The 24,387-nt window shown below is 42.6% G+C and overlaps 1 protein-coding gene across 1 annotated transcript in view; it reads right to left on the bottom strand.

Moving 5' to 3' along the window:
• The window catches only part of apbb1ip (amyloid beta (A4) precursor protein-binding, family B, member 1 interacting protein), a 49,268-nt gene extending 27,458 nt beyond the window's left edge, over positions 1-21,810 (bottom strand). Inside the window, exons 1-3 of the mRNA XM_072679298.1 lie at positions 21,660-21,810; positions 4,316-4,375; positions 1,224-1,326 (exon numbers count right to left, since the gene is read on the bottom strand). Coding sequence (XP_072535399.1) covers positions 1,224-1,326; positions 4,316-4,375 — 163 coding nt within the window. The 5' untranslated portion in view covers positions 21,660-21,810. The remainder of the gene's footprint in view (positions 1-1,223; positions 1,327-4,315; positions 4,376-21,659) is intronic.
• Between the last annotated feature and the right edge of the window lie 2,577 nt (positions 21,811-24,387).

Here is a 24,387-nt window from a genome sequence, read left to right as displayed (position 1 = left end):
GCATGGACTCCACAAGACCTCGGAAGGTATCCTGTGGTGTCTGGTTGAGAGGTTGGGGTAGCCTCCAAAGATTGCATCAATTTGGTGCCCGTGACCCTGTCTCTGGTTCACGGGTTGTCCTTTCTCAAACCACTTTTGGTAGGTGCTGACCACTGCATACCAGAACCCACAAAACCCACAAGATGTTCTGACCCAGTCATCGTCTGGCCGTCAGAGTTTGCTTTATATCAAAGCGGCTCATATATCCACTAATATATCCAACCCCTTGGCAGATGTCCACCCACTGTTTTTCACTTTAATTGTCAGTGGTACTAATGTTGTGGCTAATCGGTGTATAATCTTGTGGGTTTTTTCAGGCCACCCGGCCTGACCTGCTGGAAGATTGCCCGCTGAGGTCCCCTCTACCTTTGTCAAACCAGCTGCCACCTACCGGTCCAACCAGCAGGCCCCCCACCCACCACCACCCATAGCAGACCAGCGGCACACCCGCCTACCACTGCTACCTGTTTAGTGACCATGTTCAAGCCATTTTTAACTATCTGTTATACCTGGTTTGGTCATTTTTATCATTAATGTTTAAATAGTTCTGACCAGAGGAGGATGGGTCGGGTCCCCCTTGTGAGTTTTGGTTCCTCCCAAGGTTTCTTCCTCCGGCTCTGAGGGAGGTTCTCCTTGCCACTGTTGCCGTTGGGGCTCACTGGGGGTCTTTGATCCTTCATGTCTTACGTTATTTTCTTCTTTCTTCTTTGTCTCTGTCTTTTATTAATCACTATTTATGTACAGCTGCTTTGTGACGACAACAGTTGTAAAAAGCTATACAAATAAATCTGACTTGACTATTAGATATCTTGAGGTCTCACCCAGCCTTATTCACCCATTAAAGTAAAAGTAAAGCCTCTCTCATTAGCTCCAACAAGTTAGCTCACTGTAACTAGCCATGTATGGTCGATGCTAATCTGACCGTAGCTGGCGTCAGAACAGTAGCCAGATACGCTCCGGGAGAACACTCGCCCTTACAAGCACACCAATGTTTGTGCGTCACTTGGCCTGCATTCCATCATCATGTTGTGCAATTTTATGGCTAATTAATGTCGTACTTCCCAAGAAAAGTGATACACTAGATGAACAGGGCCTCCCAGTACAGGTTAAATGTCTGGCAGGAATGGCTGTGAGGGAGGAACAAAGCACTGTAGTGTGTAGAATCATGTTCCAGCACTGTTTACCGTTCAGATCCGTGAAGCCGATGGAGAAGTTGGACATTTCCTGTATGGAGGAAGAGCTGGACTTGGAGGGCAGATTGGGCTCTGTGCCTTCAGCCCCCAGGCTCTGAAAGAAACAGAAATAAGGCCCAGTTTAGCTCAGAAACATCAACTACATCTTCCTTGTTTCTGTTTACCATATCAATATCAGCAAACGCACTTTCAGTTCTGTATTTGTCAGCAGCTGCTGGACAGTTTTCATGACTTTCATGACCTTCTGAGCTGTTTTGTTGGGTTCAAGGTCTGCAGATGCCTGCACTGCCTTGCCAATGATCATTTTGCAAAGTTCAGTAGACACCACAGTGCATCCAACAATAAAGGCAGCATGAAGCATCATTTATGAGTGAAAGTAAACACAGCAGATTCCTTGAAAGCTCCAATTTACACTGGCCAATGTGGGCCTGCAGCCCACCCACATCTTTTTAGATTGGATTGACATGTGGGCGACAATCACATTGAGTCTATTGTCAAGAAGGCAATGGATAAGAGAGGGTTAAAGTCATCTGAAAGTCCTGCTTTTTGGCCGAACCAGTGTTTGAATGGAGGCACTTCCACTTTTTTAGCCACTATTAAGCAAACTATCATCACTGTCCAATGAAAAACACGCATCTCCAAAATGAGTTTCTCCTGACTGTGCTTTGTATTTAGTAGAGTTCTGCTTTACAGCTAAACCATCTAGTGGTCTGTTTTTCAGAAATACATGAAGCCTAGTCTTGGATGAAATTGCAGTGCCAATGATGAATACCATCCGAAATGCTTTTTAGTCTAGGATTAGTCTCAGTCTAGATCTAAATCCAGATCATATCCAGTGGCATTCGACTCAGACCATCAAAGAGCCTCAAAGAGCCTCAACATTAGCAGGTTTCTGACCCAAACTCTGAACATTATCCCTTAATTTCACTAGTGAGCTCGTCACTTTAGTACAGATCAGAGCACGACTGACACAAATAAACCTGCAAAACTGGACCATATGCCTGTAGGCTGGTTTTGGACTGAACTGAGTACCTCTGCAAGGCTTTTGGTCACCACTGATGCCGTGCTAAATCCAACAGTGTTCATGCTGTGGTCATTTTTCAAGTTTACATAAAGGTCGAATTCATTTACTTTTGACTGGAATAGGATCTGAGACTTGAACTTTCTTAAGTGAAAGCACTTTCCAGTTGTCAGGTCAGTTGACCTTTAACTGTAAAATGCCATACGGTATCCGTCAAAGGTTTGGACACACCAGGTTGAATGTGTGCTATTATTTATCTTGAAAACATCTGATCCAAATGTTAAAGTGACCATATTTAAAAGATAAAAAGAAGACATTGGGGTCTTCATGGGTATCCACCGTAATTATGAAGTCGTGGCTGAGGCGGAGGGGGGGTGGGGGGGGGTGGGGGTTCAAGTAGGCCTAAGTTGTAGGTTGAGCTGAAAGGAGCTGATTGGGTCATATAGGCTAGTGAGGCTATTTATTGGTTTTGCTAAATGAGGAAATGTATGTGTGTTAAGGTACATTAACATTAACTGTAGCTGCAGGGTTTGAGGGGTATTTTCACCCTCACACACACACACACACACAGACTGCCATGGTCCTACAACTTAGGCCTACTAGAAACCCCCTCAGCCATGACCTCCTAACTACAGCGCATGCCCAGGTGTCCGCCAGTGTCCTCTTTTATAAAATCTCAAATATGGTCGCCCTGGTGTTTGGATCAGATGTTTTTAAGATGATGGTCAGCACACATTCAACCAAACTTTTGTGTCCAAACTTTTGACTGTTACTGTACTGTTTCAGATATGAACACAATTCTCAAACCTTCCTGTTTCATCATTTAGTGGAATTTAAACTTACTGATTGGTCACGTATTGACATTTCTGCAAGATGCTCTTAGTGAACTACCATTGAAATGCTAATGAGCTTTATTTGCATATTAAAAGTCATCATTCGTCCAAATGTTTGTGGACACCTAATGAATGCATTGAGCTACTAAAGGTGCACCCATTGCTGACACAGGCATGCAAATGCACAAACACAGCTTGACTAGTCCTTGTGGAGAAGTATTGCCAAATAAAATGGAACGGGACTTTCTGGAACAGATAAACATGAATCTATTGGCACCATGCTGCCTAATGCCAGGTGGGGCTTAAGGGGTATAAAGCCCCCAGAATTGAGCTGTGGAGCAGTGGAAGAACTGTGTTCTCTGGATGGAATGGAATGGAATTGTGATTGCGGAAGAAACAATAAATGAGCATGTGTCCCAATACTTTTGGCCATACAGTGTACCTCAAAGCAAAGTTGTCTAATCTGGCTCCTCAGGGCACCCAGCGTCTTATGCATATCGTCCCAGAGTCTACTACACATCCACTGGATTTCACCAGTATTGCTCTCAGGTTTCCGTCTGCATACCCCTGACCAATCACAAGGCTAACATGGCTCCAACACCCCCACCCCCCCTCCTCTTCGAGTCAAACAAGGAGCTAAAGCTAAAGCTAAATCTGTTAAGCTAAAGCTGCCCTGCGTGCCCAGTCGTTCCTCATGTCTGGCGCCCATTGCCTCTCCCCTTCTTTGTGCGATTTGAGGATTGGGTGCCGGGCCGGACGGGAGGTGCCGGGCCGGACAGGAGGTCCCGGCGCAACACTGTAGCCGGGTTGGTGTAACAACACTGTAACAAGGTGGTTGGTTGGTGTGGCGCAACAGATAACACCACTACCTTTCACTAAGCTACCACACCATGTGGGAGACTGGGGTTCGATTCCCAGTCTGGGTGACTATGCTGCACTACACCAATAATAGTCCTTGGACAAGACTCCTAACACTACACTGACCCTCCTCTGTAATATGTGTAACCCTGTAAGTCGCTCTGGATAAGAGCGTCAGCTAAATGCCATAAAGGTAAATGTAAATGTAGTGTAGCTGGGGATATCCACTGTCTGCCGTCCACTCGTGCCCTGCCCTACTGGCACAGTGGACATTTACTAAAAGAGTAGACTGTGAGGATTTAATAATCCGGGATTGGAGAAAGCATGACATCTGACATCTGACGTCTAGTCTAGAGGTACAAACATCTTACCTGCGTGAGGAGGTCCATCTCCTCCAGCATGTCAGTGAACATGGCATCGATGTCGTCCATCTGCAACAGATAAGAGAGCATACACTGTGATATTCATAAACTAATGTATTTATTAATGCATTAAGGCATCAAATATGACATATAACAGGGTGGTAAAAGTAGAACTTTCCTCAAGTGGAAATGAAAGGGGATGATTTGGCCATAAAGGCTATTAAGACTACTTATTGAGATATTTCACTCCCTTCTACCCTCATACATACGTACCGCCACGGTCCTACAACTTAGGCCTACTTGAAGCTGCCCAGCCACAATATCCTAGCCACGACAGAGGCCTGTGTGTCCCTAGTGTCCTCTTTATTAAAAAAAAAGAAACTAAATATGGTCACCCTACTTGAGCCCAATGGAAAATCTTTGGTGGGATTTGAAGAAGGCGGTTGCACAGCAAACCCACAAATATCAGTGAACCGGAGGCGACTACCAATGAGGTGTGGTCTGGGATTTGTCAGAAACGCTGCCAGTAGCTGTAGAGTCTGGTCAGAACAGCAAAGGTTGAATAATTCTGATACTGCAGTCGTTACTAAAAGCTGCATTTTGTGCTAAATTTGGAGAAATATTATATTATTTAAATTGCTCTTGTTTGATTGGTTTATTGGTTTAACAGTGTAGCTGTTGCCCTCATCAGATTCAGAACCCTGACTCTGGTCTACAAAGCCAAGACTGGACCAGCCAGCCCCTCCGTACTTGATGGCGATGGTCAAAAGCCGATCCGCACCAAGAGCCCTTCCAGCTTCAAGTACGGCTCGGCTCGACCCGCCATCCTTTAAGATCCACTGAAGACGAGCGTCCAGACTTTTTACTGTCCTGCACCGAAGTGGTGGAACTTCCCCTGGGTGTCCGAACAGCAGAGTCCAACGCCCGCTGTCTTCAAACCCAGACTGAAGACCCTCCTCTTCTGAGAGTACTCAGGCGAAGAGAAGAGTACTATGGTCTCCTTACTGACTTGTGTTTAGTAGAGTCTAAGATTATCATTTTCATTGTACATAATACAATTAATTATTTCAGAATTTACATTCAAATATAAATTGACTGCACGGCAAAGTGGGACATCTTGACATCCAAAGGTTAATTAAGAGTTCTACACAGGTTTGTTTTACAGACTTTTGAGATGGGCTTGGTTCCTTAGTCCCAGCTGATGGTTTGAGATTTCTGAGCTGTAAAGCAGATCAGGGTAGGTTCCATCTCAGCATGTATGCTGTAAAATATCTAGCCCAGAGCCAGAAAGTTGCACAACACCCTACACACAGGACTGGAGATGAAAGCATGGTTTGCATAACTCTTCCAGGCACGCATTCTTTGCCAGGACATGCAGGGCCTTGTGAAAAGCTTCCACTGAAATGTCTGATGGCTTACACAGTGATTTACTGCCGCTGCAGTGGAAAAGGAACTAGATATGAGCATCATTCTTTTACCACAATATTTTTAATATTGTTAAAATTTAACAATGCAGGTTTCTGAACCGTTCTTGGATCTGTTGGTTCTCCTGTAGCTGTAAATGAGTAGCTACAAGAACTTAAAGTGGTCGTATTGTGGAAGTCGTATGGCTGTTGAATGTAAACACTGCTAACCCTTTAACGCATACCGTTCACTGTCTAGTCCTGATCATGGTGGAAACTAAACTACAAAAACTACAAAGAAAGCCCTGTTATGAATTCTTGTAATGGCTATAAACACAGATCAGCCATAACATTAACACCACCTCCTTGTTTCGACACTATTTGTCCATTCTAGCAGCTCGACTGACCATTCTGCAGACTCTGTTATCAGTCTCCTTTCACCCTGTTCTTCAATGCTCAGGACCCCACAGCACTGACCACCACAGAGCAGGTAGGTAGTATTTGGGTTGTGCAGTGGCACTGACTGACCTGGTGGTGAGGGGTGTGTTAGTAGTGTGTGTTGAGCTGGTGGTACAAATGGATCGGACACAGCAGTTAGCTCACCCTATCGCTAGCAACGCCCCCAACACTAGAAGGGTAAGGATTTCCACACGTCTCCTCTGATTTATGCGATGCCAGACACCGCCTCTTTTCGAACTGCCACCAATGTGGCATCACCGGGCACGCTCGGTCTGTGTCGGCCAGCATCGCTTTAAGAATGAGGGGAGAGAGCGACACTGTCACTGTCCACTCTATTGGACACTCCTACCTAGTTGCTCCACCTTGTAGATGAAGTAAAGTCAGAGACAGAAGCTCAGAAGCTCTCTAATCTGTTGCTGCACAGTTTGCAGCTGTCGGTCGGCTCTCTAGTCCTTCATCAGCGCTCACAACAGGATGCTGCCCACAGGACGCTACCCACAGGATGCTACCCACAGGACGCTGCCCACAGGACGCTGCCGGCTGGGTATTTCTGATTGGTGGACTGTTCTCAGTCTAGCAGCACTGCAGTGTCTGATCCACTTATACCACCAGCAGCGCAACACACACTACTAACAGTCAGTGTCACTGCAGTTATGAGAATGACCCACCACCCAAATACTACCTACCTGCTCTGTGGTGGTATATATATATACAAGACCTACACGGTAATGAGTTGCACAGCAGCGAATTCTGTCTTTTACAGTTCGTTACCACATCACTTGCTACTTGGCATGTTTCCAATTTGCTTTCTTGCTTTTTACGTTACTCCAATTCTGAGATACACCAATCAGCCATAACATTAATGTCTGTCTAATACTGTATAGGTCCCTCTTGTGCTCTAGGGGGCTCTGATCTCGTAAAGTGAGCAGTCAGTTATTGAAGGTGATGATGGTGTTAAAACCAGGAAAAATGAGTAGGCAATAGGAATCTGAGACACTTTGGAGTTTGGACAAGAGCCAAACTGTGATGTTCAGAACATCAGGAAGGTCTTGTGGGGTGTTCCCGGTATGCAGCGGTCAGTACCTACCAAAAGTGCTCCAAGAAAAGACAACCGGTAAACCGGTGACACGGTCATTGGCACCTAAGGCCGGTTGAAACTCATGGAGGCCCCACCTGCTAATGAAGGATGCCTTCAGAGGTCTTGTGGAGTCCATGCCATGTATATATATATATATATATATATATATATATATATATATATATATATGTGTGTATATATACACAGAATCATGGGATTTAGGCTATTCAATTATATAATTAAATCATCTGTAATGTTTATTTATTGAAGGTCATTTTGTAAGGGGTATTTTATGAGCACTTGAGCCCATCCAATCACACTCTTAAAAAAATATGTTCCTAACTGGTTCTTGGCTTGGACATACAGCGTAGTTCTTGGAAAACTTGTTCTTCACACTTTTCAAATCTCCTGACCGAAAAAAAGGACCAACCTTTGAACAAAACCAAAAGCATTTTTTATCTATGGCATCCTTCCAGAGAACAGTTAAGGGTGTACTCTGCACACACGGCAGTTTGAAATGTCTCATGTTTAGAAATAGACTGGATTCCTGTTCTAAGCCAAGTTTATGTCTAAATGGAAATGGAAGGTCAGAATTGAGCGGTCAGCCTGAAATCAATTATGTGATTTCCCTCTCCTTGAGCAAAGGCATGCCTTTAGTGATGTCCTGTCAGTTCTCCTGAAGGGTGAAATCTGCGGCCAATCAGCTCATTCCTCTCCACTTCCCGAGGAGTTTTCCAGCTCTCAGAAAGGTAATCTCTTCTTTTTGATGAGGTATTTTTACCCTCATACCTGACTGCTGCCGGGGAAGTGTTCTGTTCTCGCTATATGACTTAGTCTTCCATGCTCAAGCTGCTCACAGTAGATACGTACTAGTGGAATAGTGGAAGGCGTGGACTCCACAAGGCCTCTGTGGTATCTGGCACCAATGACACGGTACTATACACCAAAACCATCTGCCTAATGTTGTGGAGGTCCCACTGGTGCAGCCAAAACAGATCTGGAAGACCTCTGAAGGCATCCTGTGGTATCTGGCACCAAGACGTGTAAGTTGTGAGGTAGGTGGGGCCTCCATAGATTGCAACAATGACTTTGGGCTCTCACAACCCTGTCGGCGGTTCACCGGTTGTTCTTTCTTGGAGCACGTTTAGTAGGGACTGACCGCAGCATAGCAGGAAAACCCCTGAAAGACCTGATTGATGTTTTGGAGAAGTTCTGACCCAGTTGTCTAGCTGACAAATCCTTACGCTTGCCTAGTTTTCCTGCTTCCAACTCATCACCTTCAAGAACGGACTGTTAAATATCCACCCCTTTGACAGATGCTATCAGCTCAGCGGTTAGAGCTCAAGGCTATTGATGACAGGGTTGTGGGTTTGATACCCGGGCTCGGCAAGCTGCAACTGTTGGGTCCTTGAGCAAGACCCTTCACCCTCTCTGGGCACTGGAGTTGGCTGCCCACCGCTCTGGGTGTGTGTGTGCTCACTGCCCCTACACATTTCGCTGTACCTTTACCTTCTGTATTTTCCATTGATCACGTTTGGGTATGTTTTGCCATGTTTGACCGAAAATCAGCTTTAAAAAAGGACAGAATTTGTGTGTGTGATTCACAATGCCCATTACACATGCTAAACCTGTGACAGCAGGAATGAGCTAGTCTTGTGGTGACTCATTGCACACTCAGAGGTTTTTTTTGGATGGATCCAGGTTTTCAAGAAGAAGGAAATTACCTTATAGAACCATTATAGAACAGTTTCCATACACCACACCACCTCTCTACACCACTTCTGTCCTTCCACTGTTGTTTGTTTAGTCTTTCTGTTGTCTCCAGGGCCGTCATTGCCCAGTGTAGAATGCAACAAAGTAACCACTTCCCAAAACAAATCTCTTTTCCATCCAGCTATTAATTCACAAACAAAGGCCATTTCTTTTAACGTTGGTCCGCCCCCACTGTCCCTGAGAAATCCCACAGGCTGGGTCCCAACTGCAGACGAAACAGTCTCGAAATGGTCTTGGGTATATAGCATGTAGTACATTCACAAGTGCTAAGGATGTGTACACTTTTACATCCCAACACACACTGTCGATTCAGGAAGATGGTAAGTCAATCATCCATAACATTAAAACCACTGACAGGTGACACGGGGGACACTGATTATCTGGCTCCAATGGAATTGGAGTGACCAGGACTTGCCAGACAAGAGGTTAGGCAGCAAGTCAACAGTCAGTTCTTGAAGGTGATGTTGGTGTTAAAACCAGGACAGATGGGTAGGCATAGGAATCTGAGACACTCTGGAGCCAAACTGTGATGTTCTACATGCCTGCAGGGCCAGTATCCCGGTATGCAGTGGTCAGTACCTACCAACAGTGCTCCAAGAAAAGACGCGTCAGGGTCATTGGCACCTAAGGCCGATTGAAGCTCATGAAGGCCCCCAACTCTCAACTTACAGCCCTTAAAGGATCTGCTGCTAATGTCTTGGTGCCTGACACCACAGGATGCCTTCAGAGGTCTTGTGGAGTCCATGCCTGGACTGGTGAGGGAGCTGTTTTGGTGGCACGAGCAGAACCTACACAATAGTAGGCAGGTGGTTTTAATATTTTGGCTGATCAAATCCAGCAATTTTATTGGAAACAGGTCATATCGATGCTCTAAACTGAAATAAAAACAATTTAATTATATAATTACATTCGAACAGTGCAGAGAAAAGATAGTAATAACCTGAAAGGGTGAAAGGGTGTCAATTTGGTGGTAGTTTCAAAGTAGCCTACAACCTAGAAGCCTATGTTGCCATAGCAACCTCACTTCATCATCATTTCCTGCCATTACAAAACTGTGCAGCACATGAATGCTGGTGGACTAACCCAACACAGTCATACACTACTAAGGGTACCACCTTATGCTTTGAGACACTTTGAGAACACTCACATAGCGGTCTGCACTAACTCACAGAAGGGCCTGTACGAGGTTCTCCTCTGACTTGAGAAGACTGAAGCAGCACCTGTGTGCAGAGCAGTCGGTCTGATCGGGGGTTGTACTATAGCTCAGTGCTCCAGATAACCAGCAGGGTGTAACGACAACGTGTCTGTGCTTAGGGAAGTGGTTAGCTACTTCCCCTCACTCGATGTTGAAAGCATCACTGAAGTTTCCAACAGGAAGCAGGCAGCACCTAGTAGCACACTGCAATGTGCCTCTCATTCGTACTCTCACATCTAAACACAACCACACTGCTCTGCTGAACACACTGCTGCCGCATACCCTCACACATGAAACCTTGCTAGTTTATACATGGTAATGAGCTGCACAGCAGTTCTAGGTATTAACCAGCTTTTGGAGTAGACTCCAAAGTACTAGGCCATTCTTTTGAATATCATCATGGTAAGTTCTAAGGTAGCATATAAGTATATAAGCCTCTTATGTCTCTGGACAGCTTTCCTACCTCTGGGCCAGAACATCACTGGATGGAATGAAATGGAATTGTGATTGCAGAAGAAACAATAAATGAGCATGTGTCCCAATACTTTTGGCCATACAGTGTACCTCAAAACTTTTGAACACATATAGTGCACATATATAAAAAGACACATGTAAGTTCAGTGGTGGTTGTTTTGGATAGTAAAAAAAATTGCTGGATTTGATCAGCCATAACATTAAAACCACCTGCCTACTATTGTGTAGGTTCTGCTCGTACCACCGAAACAGCTCTCTCACCAGTCCAGGCATGGACTCTACAAGACCTCTGAAGGCATCCTGTGGTGTCAGGCACCAAGACATTAGCTGCAGATCCTGTAAGGTCTGTAAGTTGCGAGGTGGGGGCCTCCATGAGCTTCAATCGGCCTTAGGTGCCAATGACCCTGACGTGTCTTTTCTCAGAGCACTGTTGATAGGTACTGACCACTGCATACCGAGAACACCCCACAAGACCTGCCTGATGTTTTTTTGGAGATGTTCTGGCCCTGCAGTCGTCTAGAACATCAAAGTTTGGCTCTTGTCCAAACTCCAAAGTGTCTCAGATTCTTATGCCTACCCATTTGTCCTGGTTTTAACACCATCATACCTCTGGACTGGGCCAGAACATCAGGAAGGTCTTATGGGGTTGTCCTGGTATGCAGTGGTCAGTACCTACCAAAAGTGCTCCAAGAAAAGACAACCGGTAAACCGGCGACAGGGTCATTGGCACCTTAGGCCGGTTGAAGCTCATGGAGGCATCGCCTGCTAATGTCTTGGTGCCTGACACCACAGGATGCCTTCAGAGGTCTTGCAGAGTACATGCCTGGACTGGTGAGGGAGCTGTTTTGGTGGTACGAGCAGAACCTACACAATAGTAGGCAGGTGGTTTTAATGTTATGGCTGCTCAAATCCAGCAATTTACTATTCAAAACAACCACCACTGATCCTACATGTGTGTCTACTGAGTTTTATATGTGTACTACTGTTCAAAAGTTTGGAAACACCTGTTATATCGATGCTCTAAACTGAAATAAAAATGATTTAATTATGTGATTACATTCAAACAGTGCAGAGAAATGAAAGCAATAACTTGCAAAAAGGTTTCAGTCCTTTAGACATTAATGTCTGCCTAATACTGTATTGGTCCCTCTTGGGCTCTAGGGCTCCTCTGAAGGTGTCCTGTGGTAACTGGCACCAAGCAGTTAGCAGCAGATTCTGTAAGTCCTGTAAGTTGGTTGAGGTGGGACCTCCATGAGCATTAACAAGCATTGTCCTTCCAATTGTCCTTCCTTGGAGCACTTTTGGTAGGTACTGACCACGGCATACCGGGAGGAACACCCCACAAGACCTGCCTGATGTATTGGAGATCTGGTTGTCTAGAACATCACAGTTTGGTTCTGGTCAAAATGTCTCAGATTCTTATGCTTGAGCATTTTTCCAGCTTCCAACACCTTCTTCACCTTCAAGAACTGCCTGTTCATTGGCTGTCCATTGACAGGTGCTACTGGAACAGGATAATAATCAACATTGTTTATTTCATGTGTCTGTAGTTTTAATGATATGGCAGGTGGGTGTACATACTGCCTACAAATCAATCCATTTGTTTACCAGCAACCAAATGGGGTTCATGTTATTGAAAACGTTGATTCCAAACCTTTGAATGGTACAACAGCATATCTAAAAATCTCGTTTTTGAGGGTGTGAAGGCCTTTAAAGGTTTAAATAACCTCCACACAATGCAAAGCTTTGTCTATGGTCTGTCAGCGGCCCAAACATGTTATTACAACCTTCTGTTACCAGAGAACAGCCCCACCAGTTTGTACAGAAGTCACTGAAGTTACTGAGTAATACACCTTAGTGTGCAAAAAGCCCTGGAGTGTTTAGGGTTAAGGGTTCTTCCAAGATCATGTACATTATGTGGAGGCTCTTCCCACTCAAACAGCCCATTAACTAAAATCTTCTCTAAAGATCTATGAAGGTCTATGAAACAGATCTAGGGCAGTCCTGAACGTCTAGTAGAGCGTGACGGAGTGGTAAGTGGTAAGTGTCATGTCAGCGAATCCAACAAGCAGAAAAAAAAACCCTTAGAGGTGAAGGCCAAACCTGCACTTGCTACCTACACACTGCCTATATGCATACACACACTCCTCTCTTCGCCTCTGCTTCTATCATCTGAAGGTCGTATTTCCCCCTCAGGGCTTATTTTCCATAGCCTGCACCTGCACTTCAGGAGTTCAGGAGCCGTAAACGATTGAAGCAGAGTCAGAGTGAAGCTAAGTTTCTATTTGTTCCAGAGCAGAAGTAGTACTGTGGGACAGAGGTCGCGAATGGCAGAGGGCACATGGTTGAGTCGTAATCAGGCCTGTGCTGTTGGACGCCGGAGATTACCGCAACTCTGCAGGGTGTCGGTTTGGTCCACATGAGAAATGTGTGCCCTGAGGCGAAGGCTCTTCGCTTTTAGCTTTTGGAGGAATTGAAGCCTTGAAGAACAGGACTGGCCGTCCTTTCTAACATCAGCTTTTTGCAATTTTCATCAGCAACAATCAAAGCATGGTCATTGCTTATTGAACATGTATAAAATCCCCATAATGTGATGGCTAATTAAAGAGAAATCAGGCTCTATACTTGCAGTGCATACCCAATTCTTGCAACCTCATTGTCTCATGATTTGTCCTTAAAAAAGGTCATTTTTAGTGTCTTTAAGTATTTACAAGCAAGCATGCCTGTAGACTTCATCATATCAAAATCATGTGGCTTACTAAGGCACTGTGGTTTGAGCCTGGTGCTTTTGACCTCAAACATTGCAAGCATTAAGCAGATGGGCGGGAGCTGTGAGCTTGTTTCGAAAGCGCTGTTCATAAACAGCTACAGCTGATGTGTTCAGAAATGCCCTCTCACCACACCCTTAAATGGACCAGCAAGAATGCTCCACCACAAACACACAGGAAACAATCAATCTGACCAACAAATGCAGCGAATGCTTCGTCGTAGGCCGAGCCAAGCCACCTCAACTTTAATGACTGCACGTCTGAACCAGCAGGCGTTCGTCAGAATCAGGATGTGCCCCTGTAGAATATCAAAGCTATCTACAAGCGCCAGCTAAGCTAACTAGCCTAACGTGACATTTTCTGCCCAAAGAAAGTCACCACCACATAAAAACGTAAAATGATCTAAATGAGCAAAGGTGTGAAAAGTATTAACATTCATTCCTCAGGTAGAAGTGGAGATACAAGGGTTTAAAAGTATCAACTGAAGCTTTTTACTCCAGTAAAAGTGTAAAAGTACTGGTTTCAGAACGACTTCAAGTAGAAAAGTAAAAGTAATGGAAGGAAAACAAAGGCCGAAAGCTTAGGCCGTGCCACAGGGGTCTATAGTGCACTACCCCCCCCCCCCTCTCCAAAAACCCATTTCTCTAAAAGTCATAATGAGGAGAATGATCTATTAAAATGTTGATGTTAAAAATGTTGGGCTGCACTAGGCTCCTGTTTCAGCTGCAGATCTGCCCATTGAAAATGAAGCATTTCAGTAACATCAGCTCTATTAAAGGAGCGTCTCTGTGCTCTACTGAGCATCAACATGAGCTTCATGGAGGAAAATATGAGGAGTCGTTGTCTAGAAGTTCTGTAAAGCTGCAGAAAGTCAGACTTCAGAGGCGTGTGATCAATAAGCTTTATTGGAATGTAAATGTGGGGCTCAGTCGGGACGTTTCACTGCAGCTCTCTTGAGTCTCTGCCACAGTCTTCATACTAGACTACAGACGTCTCAGAATGTTGTATGTTTATACTTCTCATCCAACCACAATCAGATTCACACTTTCCGGATGGAGAGATTTATCTGGAGAGGGTTTTTATTGATGACGAGCCGGAATGAAAACAAAGGGAAATGAAATAGGAGGAACGAGGCTGTTTTTAAAATGTAAGGAGGAGAAAGTTCAGATAATTGGGTGAAAAAGTAAGAAGTAGAAGTAAAAAATCTGAAAAAATTAATAATTACTCCAGTAAAGTATAAATAACCAACATTTCTACTTAAGTAAGATAATGAAGTGTTTGTACTTCATTATTTGACACCTCTGTAAATGAGTAATAAGGTGAGTTGCAACGTGAAAACCTCACTGGGGAAACATTTAAAGACATCATGTTTTGGTTCGGTTGTATCCTTTACCTTGTTTAAATGTGCTAGCAGAGGAGTTTGAGCACAGGCTCATGGATCAGCCTGTGAAACTGGGGTCGTCTGTGTGCTGCTCTGTTTCAATCACTGTATAAAAGAAGCTCCATGCTGCCTTTATTGTTGGATGCACTGCGTCAGCACATATCCCGAGCGCAATTGACATTGTTATGGATGCTTATCGCTCTTTTTAGAAGTAAAAGCTTTTTTCTTGAATATAAAGTTTATAATAATATATGAAACTAATATATAAAACTAATTAGCCAGATACCCTTCACGAACCTCTATTTTAAAAGAGTATATCAAACTGAACTGATCTCACTGACGATCAGTTTAGAGGCTTTGGTGTCACTTTAACTGATTACAATCTGCACCCAGAATAGTGGGCGAGCTGCATGTCTATGTTGCTAATACACGCTTCAAAATAAAGGTGCTAAAGGGTTCTTTGAGCGATGCCATTAAAGAACCACTTTTGACTCCATAAAGAACCTTTTTTAAAGGAGCTGTGAGTGTGAAGAACCTTTACATTGACTTCTCACATACCAAATTGGCTCTTTATGGAACCCAAAATGGTTCTTCGATGGCATCGCTTTCAGTGACCTCCTGTGTTACTATCATTATATATAAGAAGCTTCCTGCTGTCTTTATTGTTGGATGCCCTGTGGTAGGTTCTGGGCGAGGGTGCCACAACATTGATGCTTATTATGCAATTGATGCTTATTATTGATTATTGATATTTCTCTATATATTAGTAAAAATATATTAGTAATAAGGGTTCTTGATTTTTTTTCCTTAAATACCCGTCCACAAGGGGGTTCTCTTGTATATAAAGAATATGTAACCAGGTAAAGAACCATTCAAACAGTATTTGAGTAGTCCTGGTTCTGTACAGAGCCTTTGCCTTTACTAAAGCACCCCCTGCCCAATTTGTGCAGAGCAAGCATGCGCATACACTGTGCAAACTGTTAGCATGTTCAGCCAGCGTAGATATGGCAGGAAAGGTGTGGCTTTGGGTAGCCGGCCTTGACCGTTTGCCTATCTGCCTCAAAACGAGCGCTAGTGGCATCAACCAGTGTTAAGACATCCTGAGCTAGAGCTAATTAGTGGAGCAGGTGTCTGGCTGTATGTCTGGCTAGCTAACATAAGCTAATCGACCCTGAATCAACCCTACTCCTACTCTCTATCCTTGTGTGAACATCCTGGCTATCCGATCTGCGCTCCCTGCTCAGTTTGCGCTGCACATGTACCTACATGCTCGACACCAGTCAGGCCAGGGGACTCGAATCAGGTAGCAACAACAAGTATATCAAATTAAACGTCTCACTGGAGATTCATTCAGAGCCCTTTTCTCTCATTGAAATCTAACCCCAGAGTAGTGGTTGGGCTGCATGTCCACACCAGTCACAGTCAAGCAGATGTAGATGCTGAATTGGAGCTTTCCATGCTGCCTTTATTGTTGGATGCATTGCGATGGTCCTTAAGTAAGTGCAGAGCACAGTTTGGATTGGTAAGATTGTAAAGATAAAAGCTCTGTAGTTTGTAACGAGTATTTAAATGTCTGGCTTTGTTGGATCAGGGCCTTTACATGTCAAATAAATGCAACAGCAGTGTTGCAAAATCACAGGGGGTTCTGATCTCAGAGGGTTAACCAGCAATGGGCTTTAGGCACTAGACCTCTTAAACTAAAGGCCATGATAACTTGGGCTCCCTGATTGACGTTTTATGAAGCAGCATGAAAGAGGTTGTGTTTACACAGGAGGACTTGGCTCACGTAAATCGGACAGGGCTGTTAGCTTGACTCTCTGCAGATGAAGCTACATCAACTACATGTTATCAACACCAGGAGCACATAAAAACGCAAAAGTCAAAGATAACAGCAGTGCATCCTTCATATAAACAGTTCATCTACTCAGCAAAAATGGAAGGGTGCTCTGAAATCCGGAAATTTGGATGGAAGGTGTTGGTTAAGGTCTTTAAGCCTTATTACACACTAAGTAGCTACAGGGACTTCTGTACAAACTGGTGCGGCTATTCAAATTTAATCAAATTTATTTGTATGGCGCTTTTTACAACAGGCGATATCAAAAAGCAGCTTTATAGAATAACGAATCAGTACAAGGTCAAGAGATCAACAAGACCCCCAATGAACAATCCAAAGGCCACAATGGCAAGAAAAACTCCCTCAGAGCTGGAGGAAGAAACCTTGGGAGGAACCAAGACTCACAAGAGGGGACTCATCTATGCTCCTCTGGTCAGAAATATTTATAAATTATTATTTATAAATTACAGAACCATCACATAAGACTGAAATAATCATAATATCATAATACAGTTAATATTATAATCATAATAGTGGTGGTAAGAGTAATGAGAGTAATGATGGTTAATGGAGGTAATAATAACAGTCCATGAAGATTTTAACATAGTCATTAAGCAGGTAGCAGTGGCAGAAGGGTGGGCCGCTAGTCAGATGGTGGTCAGTCTGGTGGGTGGTAGCTGGTCTGGCGCAGGTATAGGCGACACCAGTAGTCAGTCAAATAAGTCAGGTCAAATAAGTGGGCAGTCATTAACTCAGAACTTCTATTCCTTGGTAATAGAAGTTTGCAATCACACTTTCGGCTAGCCGGTGGGCCATAGGATGTTTAAGGGGTTAATTTGTAGTAATTTGACCTATAAAGCCAATAAGGCTCTGACTACATTTAAAGTACACTCTCGGGTTGAACTGAATGATTTATAATTAGTGTATACTGTCCTTGTTTAAAAGGGGCCATTAAACTACCATTAGAATGAGCTAACAGAGCTGACCTGTACAATGATGGATTCTGATAAACGTGTTCTAACAGGTCTTTTCTCCTCAGCGGACGATGTGCCAGAACGTTAGCTCACAGGTAAATATATCTCAGTCATGTCCTCAACTAAATGTTTCAGAGCAGTGTGCTAATGCTGAAGCTTTTGCACTTCAGTAGCATAATATACATGTATATCATAACAATAAAATATAGAGTACATGCTTAACTACAAACACAAGACAAATTACCATACTATTATTTTATCAAACCATGGGCCTGGATATTTCTTCAGTCTTTTTGTGATGAACAGTGTTTTCAGTATTTAGAAACTGGCAGCTATCAACAGTTGAAAAACTACTGGACTGGCAATGCAGTCACTACTTAAATCAGTCCCAGGTCATCTTTAAAACCATGAAGAAACAGTAAAAATATATCTCCCTGATAAACCGGCATACTGGCACATCGTCCGCTTAGGAGAAAAGACCTGCTAAAAGACGAGTCCTTATCAGAATCCAACATTCAGCTCTGTTAGCTCACTCTAATGGTGAAATGACTCCAAATCCAAATGACTTGATATATTAACCCATTAAAAAAAACACAAAATGTCTGTTGACCACAGCAAAACCACTATAAGTGAAGAAAACACAGCTGTAATCTTGCTAGTAACCATCATAGTAGAAATCATATGAGAAGTCATATGCTGCCATGAGGTGCCGTGACACATTATGTCCATTTATATATCAATGACATGACATGTTACCATTGTCATGGCAACTGTCATGGCAGATGTAAATTCATTTATGGTGAGTATAATACACTATATGGACAAAAGTATTGGGACACTTCTTATTTAAGGGTTTTAAAAGTAGAATTCTACTTTTGTTGGAGTAACTGTCTCTCTATTTTCCAGAGAAGAAAGCTTTCTAATAGATTTTGGAGGAGCATTTACCACAACCACAATCACTATTTGTGTTAGATAGAGAAGGAATTTGTCCACAAACATTTGGACATACAGTGTATGTCATCATGACAGCATATAACATCTATCATGACATGTTTATGGCATGGATATGTCAGTGTTATGTAGCAGGGTCAGGTAAAGTGATTTTTCAGGATGTGGATGCATGATCATTCTGGACAGCTGTTGCTGGAAGATGTTGAGATGTTTTGAGTGAAATGCTTGGGTCCACAGGATGTTTAAAGAGCAGCTGCAAAAGTGAAAGCTAACCTCAGCCTCGACAAGACAGCACACAGCATGTCTAGCTTTTGCAAAACATGATCTCTCTGTTTTTGAATAGGCTTGACTTTGGGCCTCAGTTATGGACCTTTCTAACTGTGTTAGTTGATATTCCAGGTTATATCAAGCTCAAGTCATCATATCATACCATTTTTAGACAAAGTGCAGTACGAATGCTGTCTTTATGTTAATGCCTTCTGATTTTTGATGATGTCACCAGCTGAACCAGCTGAGAAGGAAAGAAAATACCCACCAATAATTTCCCACCTTAACTCACCCATCATTGAGAAATGTTCTCAAGTATGTCACAACGTGGGAGGAAAAGGTGGTAGGCTACAACGTCTGATTCACATGAACTTTATACAGATGTTTCTCCACTTGTATGAGCCCAAATAAAATGGAAACCAAAGCTGGTTGGGGTTACAAGGACGTCCCCCTCACTCTGCCCTTTTTGACTGGCTCAATATTTCATCACCCTTTAAATGAGATACATATTTTTTGCATATTCAGACAGAACCGCCTGGCTTTGTCATACATTTCCATATAGCCTAGAACCAAGTGAGACATACCTCAACACGAAAAGCCACTGCCCTTAAACCCAACATATTTTGAAGGTCAAATTTGTAGGTCAAACAACACACCGGACTGAGAGTGGAATTTAGACTTAAAACTACTGCTCGAGAGACATAATCAGATACCCTTTATATTTCACAACATGCAGGCTAGCTCACGGTGATTCTTCATGGTAGTAAGAACACTGCAGTAAGACAGACTGGGTGTGGTGGCATCGCACATGTTTGTTATTCTGGCTTAATTATAGTCCCAGCCAATCGCGTGCTGCTGAGCTTTGGGAAATGTGAAAACAACAAGCAGCAATGCCTTTTAGACCTCTACTGCCCTCATCAATATGTGGTGTGTCAGTACAAAGACAAGATTTTGCAATCCCACTTCCTTCCCCATTTGTTCTGTTGAAATGTACTATCGCAAGACAGCCAGTTTTATCACTCATCCGGACTGGGCATTGGTCACTAAAACAGAGGTCACTTTATGTGCGCTTCGACACACTGGTGGAACTATTTTCTGTCTGAAATGTGTCCTCAGATGACCAGTCGCTGTGTGACTGGCATTATTTAAATAAACCCAGATTTATCAACAGATCCATCCCACATTATGAATGATACTAACTTTTTGAACTCAGTAAGAGGCATTATGTGGGCCATAACTACATGTTCCACAGTAGGTACTGAATAATGTATAGCAGATTCTGAATCATTTATAGTAGATATTAAACAATTCAGAATAGATATTAATTAACCCATACTAGATGCTGAATACATTATAGTAGTTATAAATACTAAATAATTTCATAGTAGAAACTTAATTAATGATAGTAGATACTGAAGAATTCATAGTAGAAACTGAATGAATTATAGTAGATACTGAATTAATTATAGTAGATAATGAAAAATTCATAGTAGATACTGAATAATTTCATAGTAGATACTGAATTAATTATAGTAGATACTGAATAATTCATAGTAGATACTGAATTAATTATAGTAGATACTGAATAATTCATAGTAGATACTGAAAAATTCATAGTAGATACTGAATTAATTATAGTAGATACTGAATTAATTATAGTAGATACTAAATAATTCATAGTAGATACTGAAAAATTCATAGTAGATACTGAATTAATTATAGTAGATACTGAATAATTCATAGTAGATACTGAATAATTTGTAGTAGATACGGAATTAATTATAGTAGATATTGAATAATACATAGTAGATACGGAATAATTCATAATAGATACTAAAAAATTTGTAGTAGAAGCTCAAATAATTATAGTAGATACTGAGTAATTTCATAGTAGATACTGAATAATTTCATAGTAGAAACTGAACTAATTATAGTAGATAGTGAATTCATTATAGTAGACAAATTCATAGTTGTTGCTGAATAATTAATAAAGGTTACAGAAAAATAAATAAAGGTTACAGAATAATCCATAGTAGCTACCGAATAATTCATAGTAGATAATCTTTTAAAGGAGTTACTAAATAATTTAAATGAGTTACTGAATAATTCATAGAATTTGCTAAATAATTCACAGTATATACTGAATAATTAATAATGGCTACTGATTAACCCATAGTAGATAACTTATAGTAAATATTTAAAATAGTTACTGTAGTTACCAAATTATAGTGCTTACTAAATAATTAATCATGGTTACTAAACAATTTCTATTAGTTACTGTGTATTTTATTGTAGATGCTAAATAATATATATTAGTTATTGACTAATTTATAGCAGCTACTGAATAATTTGTAGTAGTTGCTAGTATATTTCATATCAGATGCTGAACATTTTAGGAGACACTGGGCAATTAACAGTAATTCCTGAATAATAAAAACCCTATACATAATCTAATCACCTTACAGAGTCCTATAGAACAATGACACTACAGTCAATTAAGAAATTTGATTGGAGGAACCAGGAACAGCCAGTAGTATCTACCAAGACAGCATATTTTACACCTCTGGAGAAAACAATGGAGTGGACTTTGGACATATGAATTTAGGCAAGCAGATATGAACACAATAACAGGTGAACCACCAACGCAATCAGTGTGTCTGTATGTCTATGTTCTGCTGGGTAATAATTTACCACCCCTATGTACACCAGTACCTGACTGGCACGGAAAAAGGCTCCGTTACAAGAGTGATCACATTTCTCTACTACAGACCTGAGAGTAAAACACACACAGCTTACCTTTGATGTAATCCTCTGGACTCAGTTGGTGAATAACAGGTTCATAAATGAAAGTTTTCCTCAAAGAGCAGGCCAGTCAGTCTGCGTGGCTTTCCACTTGCGGCCACCACCCCACACATGTATCTGGGTGATCTGAGCTGGAGCGCTGCATTCGACACACTGACAGTTAGCCAACTTCCTGCTGAATGCGGAAGTTCAGGTCCAGACCTGTCCGCTGCATTCCTCAGCCAGCAGCAGTGTTACACACCACACCTTTTAGGAACCCGCGCTCCATCACCAGGAGCACAGCTACACCCTTAACAAGTAGGATTGTAAAGTATAAGTTCCTTGAGGAACTTTTGGAGGTTCATCAATCTGCAACTGTGGTGCTTTTTTCTTCTAAAAAAAAAAAAAGGTTCCTTGAAGGTTCCACTTTCTCAAACGGAGGAACCTCCAAAAGGCCCTCAAGGATCTTATACTTTTAACAGTGTAGAGGAACCACTTTTGGTTTTGGGTTGGGTTAAAGGACCTTTTTAATGGATGAGAACCATTTTTTTAAATAAATGAGGTTCTACACAAGGTGCAGGTTTTTACTGCACACCCTTAAAAATTTAGTTCCTTAGTAAAGGCAATGGTTCTGTACTCAAACAGACATTTGAAAGCTTACATGCTCAAATAGTCTTCAAATACAAGGAAACACTTGGTAGATGGTTCTTTACAGAACCTTTAATTTAATGTACTTAAAATAAATTGGGGAAAGTATTAGGTGTGTAGATATAGATATATATATATATATATATATCTACACACCTAATACTTTCCCCAATTTAGCTGAGCCAATTAACCCACTCACTCACCAGGACTCCTCCTATCACTTGCAATGCTCCCAACTCTAGGAGGATGAGGACAAGCACATGCCTCCTCCAATTACAGTCACAGTCAGCCACTGCCTTTTTTTGAACTGCTGCCCAATGTGGCATCACTAAGCAGCCAGCTCGCTCTGAAGAAAGTGCCGGACCCCCAGCTCTGATGCCTCAGCCAACAGACGCCAGCATCACAATGAGAGTGATAAAGGGGAGAGAGTGCCATCTACTTACCCAGAAGGAGCATCTGGAGCCAACTGTGCTGGCTCAGGCTCCGGCTTCTGATGGCGATGCAGTATGGCGAAGCAGCTTGGGAGCCTGGGATGTGACCCCCTTGGGCCATAGTGTCTGCGTCTTAGTCTGCTGAGCCACTCGGAGCACCACCTATACCACCCCTTTTAACCTCCACACACCCATCCCATCCCATTCCACTCAAACAACGCACACATACCCATTTGTATGTACATTCATTATAATAAGAACCTTTAATAAGAAATTTAATAGAAAAGCTCTTAACTGGGAACACACTTGTACTAGCTAAGGCCTGGAGGAGACGTGTGTTAAGTCCTTACCCTCCTAGTGTGGGGAGCATTGCTAGTGCCAGGGGAAGCTACGACTGGATGGTATCAAATTAAGATGAAAATGCTCAATGCTGGAGGGGGGTTTATACCCTTCTAAACTGGCACTGGCCATGGCGACCCTATAGGCTCATGGGCAGCTGTTCCAGACTGTCCCATTCCACTGGTAATGCTTATCTATGGAGATTATCCAAGGAATGCCTACATCTGAACACCTTGGTTGAAACACTTTAACGCAGCTGAATTTGCTAATGAGAATGGGTGTCCACAAACATTTGGCTAAATAATGAACATAATATGGACAGAAGAGTTCTAAAAAATGCTTTTGACTAGATTTTGGAGGAGCATTGCTGCAAAGATCTGATTAGTGAGGTCAGGATGTTGTATGATCATCATCCCATCTCATCCCCAATTTCCCAACTCATCCCAAAAGCAAAACATATTCACAGCTCAGCTCTAGCCCATACCTGACATTAGGCATGCTGCCAATAGGTTCATGTTTATCTGCTCCTGCAGAGAGTCCTATTCTATTGGCAATACTTATCTATAGGGACTAGACAAGCTATGTGTGTGTGTCTGTGTGTGTGTGTGTGCACAGTTCCACATCTGTATGCAATGGGTGCCAGTGAATGCATTCATTAAAAGGCATGTCCACAAACTTTTGGACATATACTGCATATCTCTAATGATAAATAAGTGCTTGTTGTTTATCAGCATCATTTTACTGTCCATGCATGATGGAAAAAAGGGGCAAATTCGAATGTCAATAGTGGACAATGGGCCCATTGACACAATACATTGGACTGGACAGTGGTATCTAATTGGCTGTTCATTAATTATATATTTAAATTAATTACGTATATTAATGTGCTGTTATTTTATTTTGTTCGGTTCCTCTGGCAAGATCTTTGATGTGTCATATTTGATGGTCCTCAAAGCCCCTCTGAGTGGGGCCCTAGGAGCGTCCAAATGAAACGTGGGCCTGACCGTCACTGTGGTCTGCAGACACAGAGAGAAACAGGAGGCGAGGAAGAGGAGTAAGGCCATTGGAAGGGAAAGCAGCGTTTGGTTTCACTCATCCTTCCCTAAAGTGAAGATGATTTATTGCTATGTGGAGGAAGTGAGGCACGTGTCACATCTCTGTGGAACTGGCCTCCTCTGGCTAGGCCTTTGTCTGAAGTTTGCCCAGGCCCAGCCCACACGGAGCCCGGGACAACACTGGGAATTCCACAGGGCCATTCTAGGTGTCATCCAGCTTGAAATACATTCTCCAAGCTAAACCCATAACTCTGCGAAAAGGATAAGGCT

Source organism: Salminus brasiliensis, chromosome 5 (genome assembly GCF_030463535.1).
Source record: "Salminus brasiliensis chromosome 5, fSalBra1.hap2, whole genome shotgun sequence".
Taxonomy (NCBI): Eukaryota; Metazoa; Chordata; class Actinopteri; order Characiformes; family Bryconidae; genus Salminus; species Salminus brasiliensis.
Note: the sequence above shows the minus strand (reverse complement) of the source record. Positions and strands in the feature narration are given on the sequence as shown.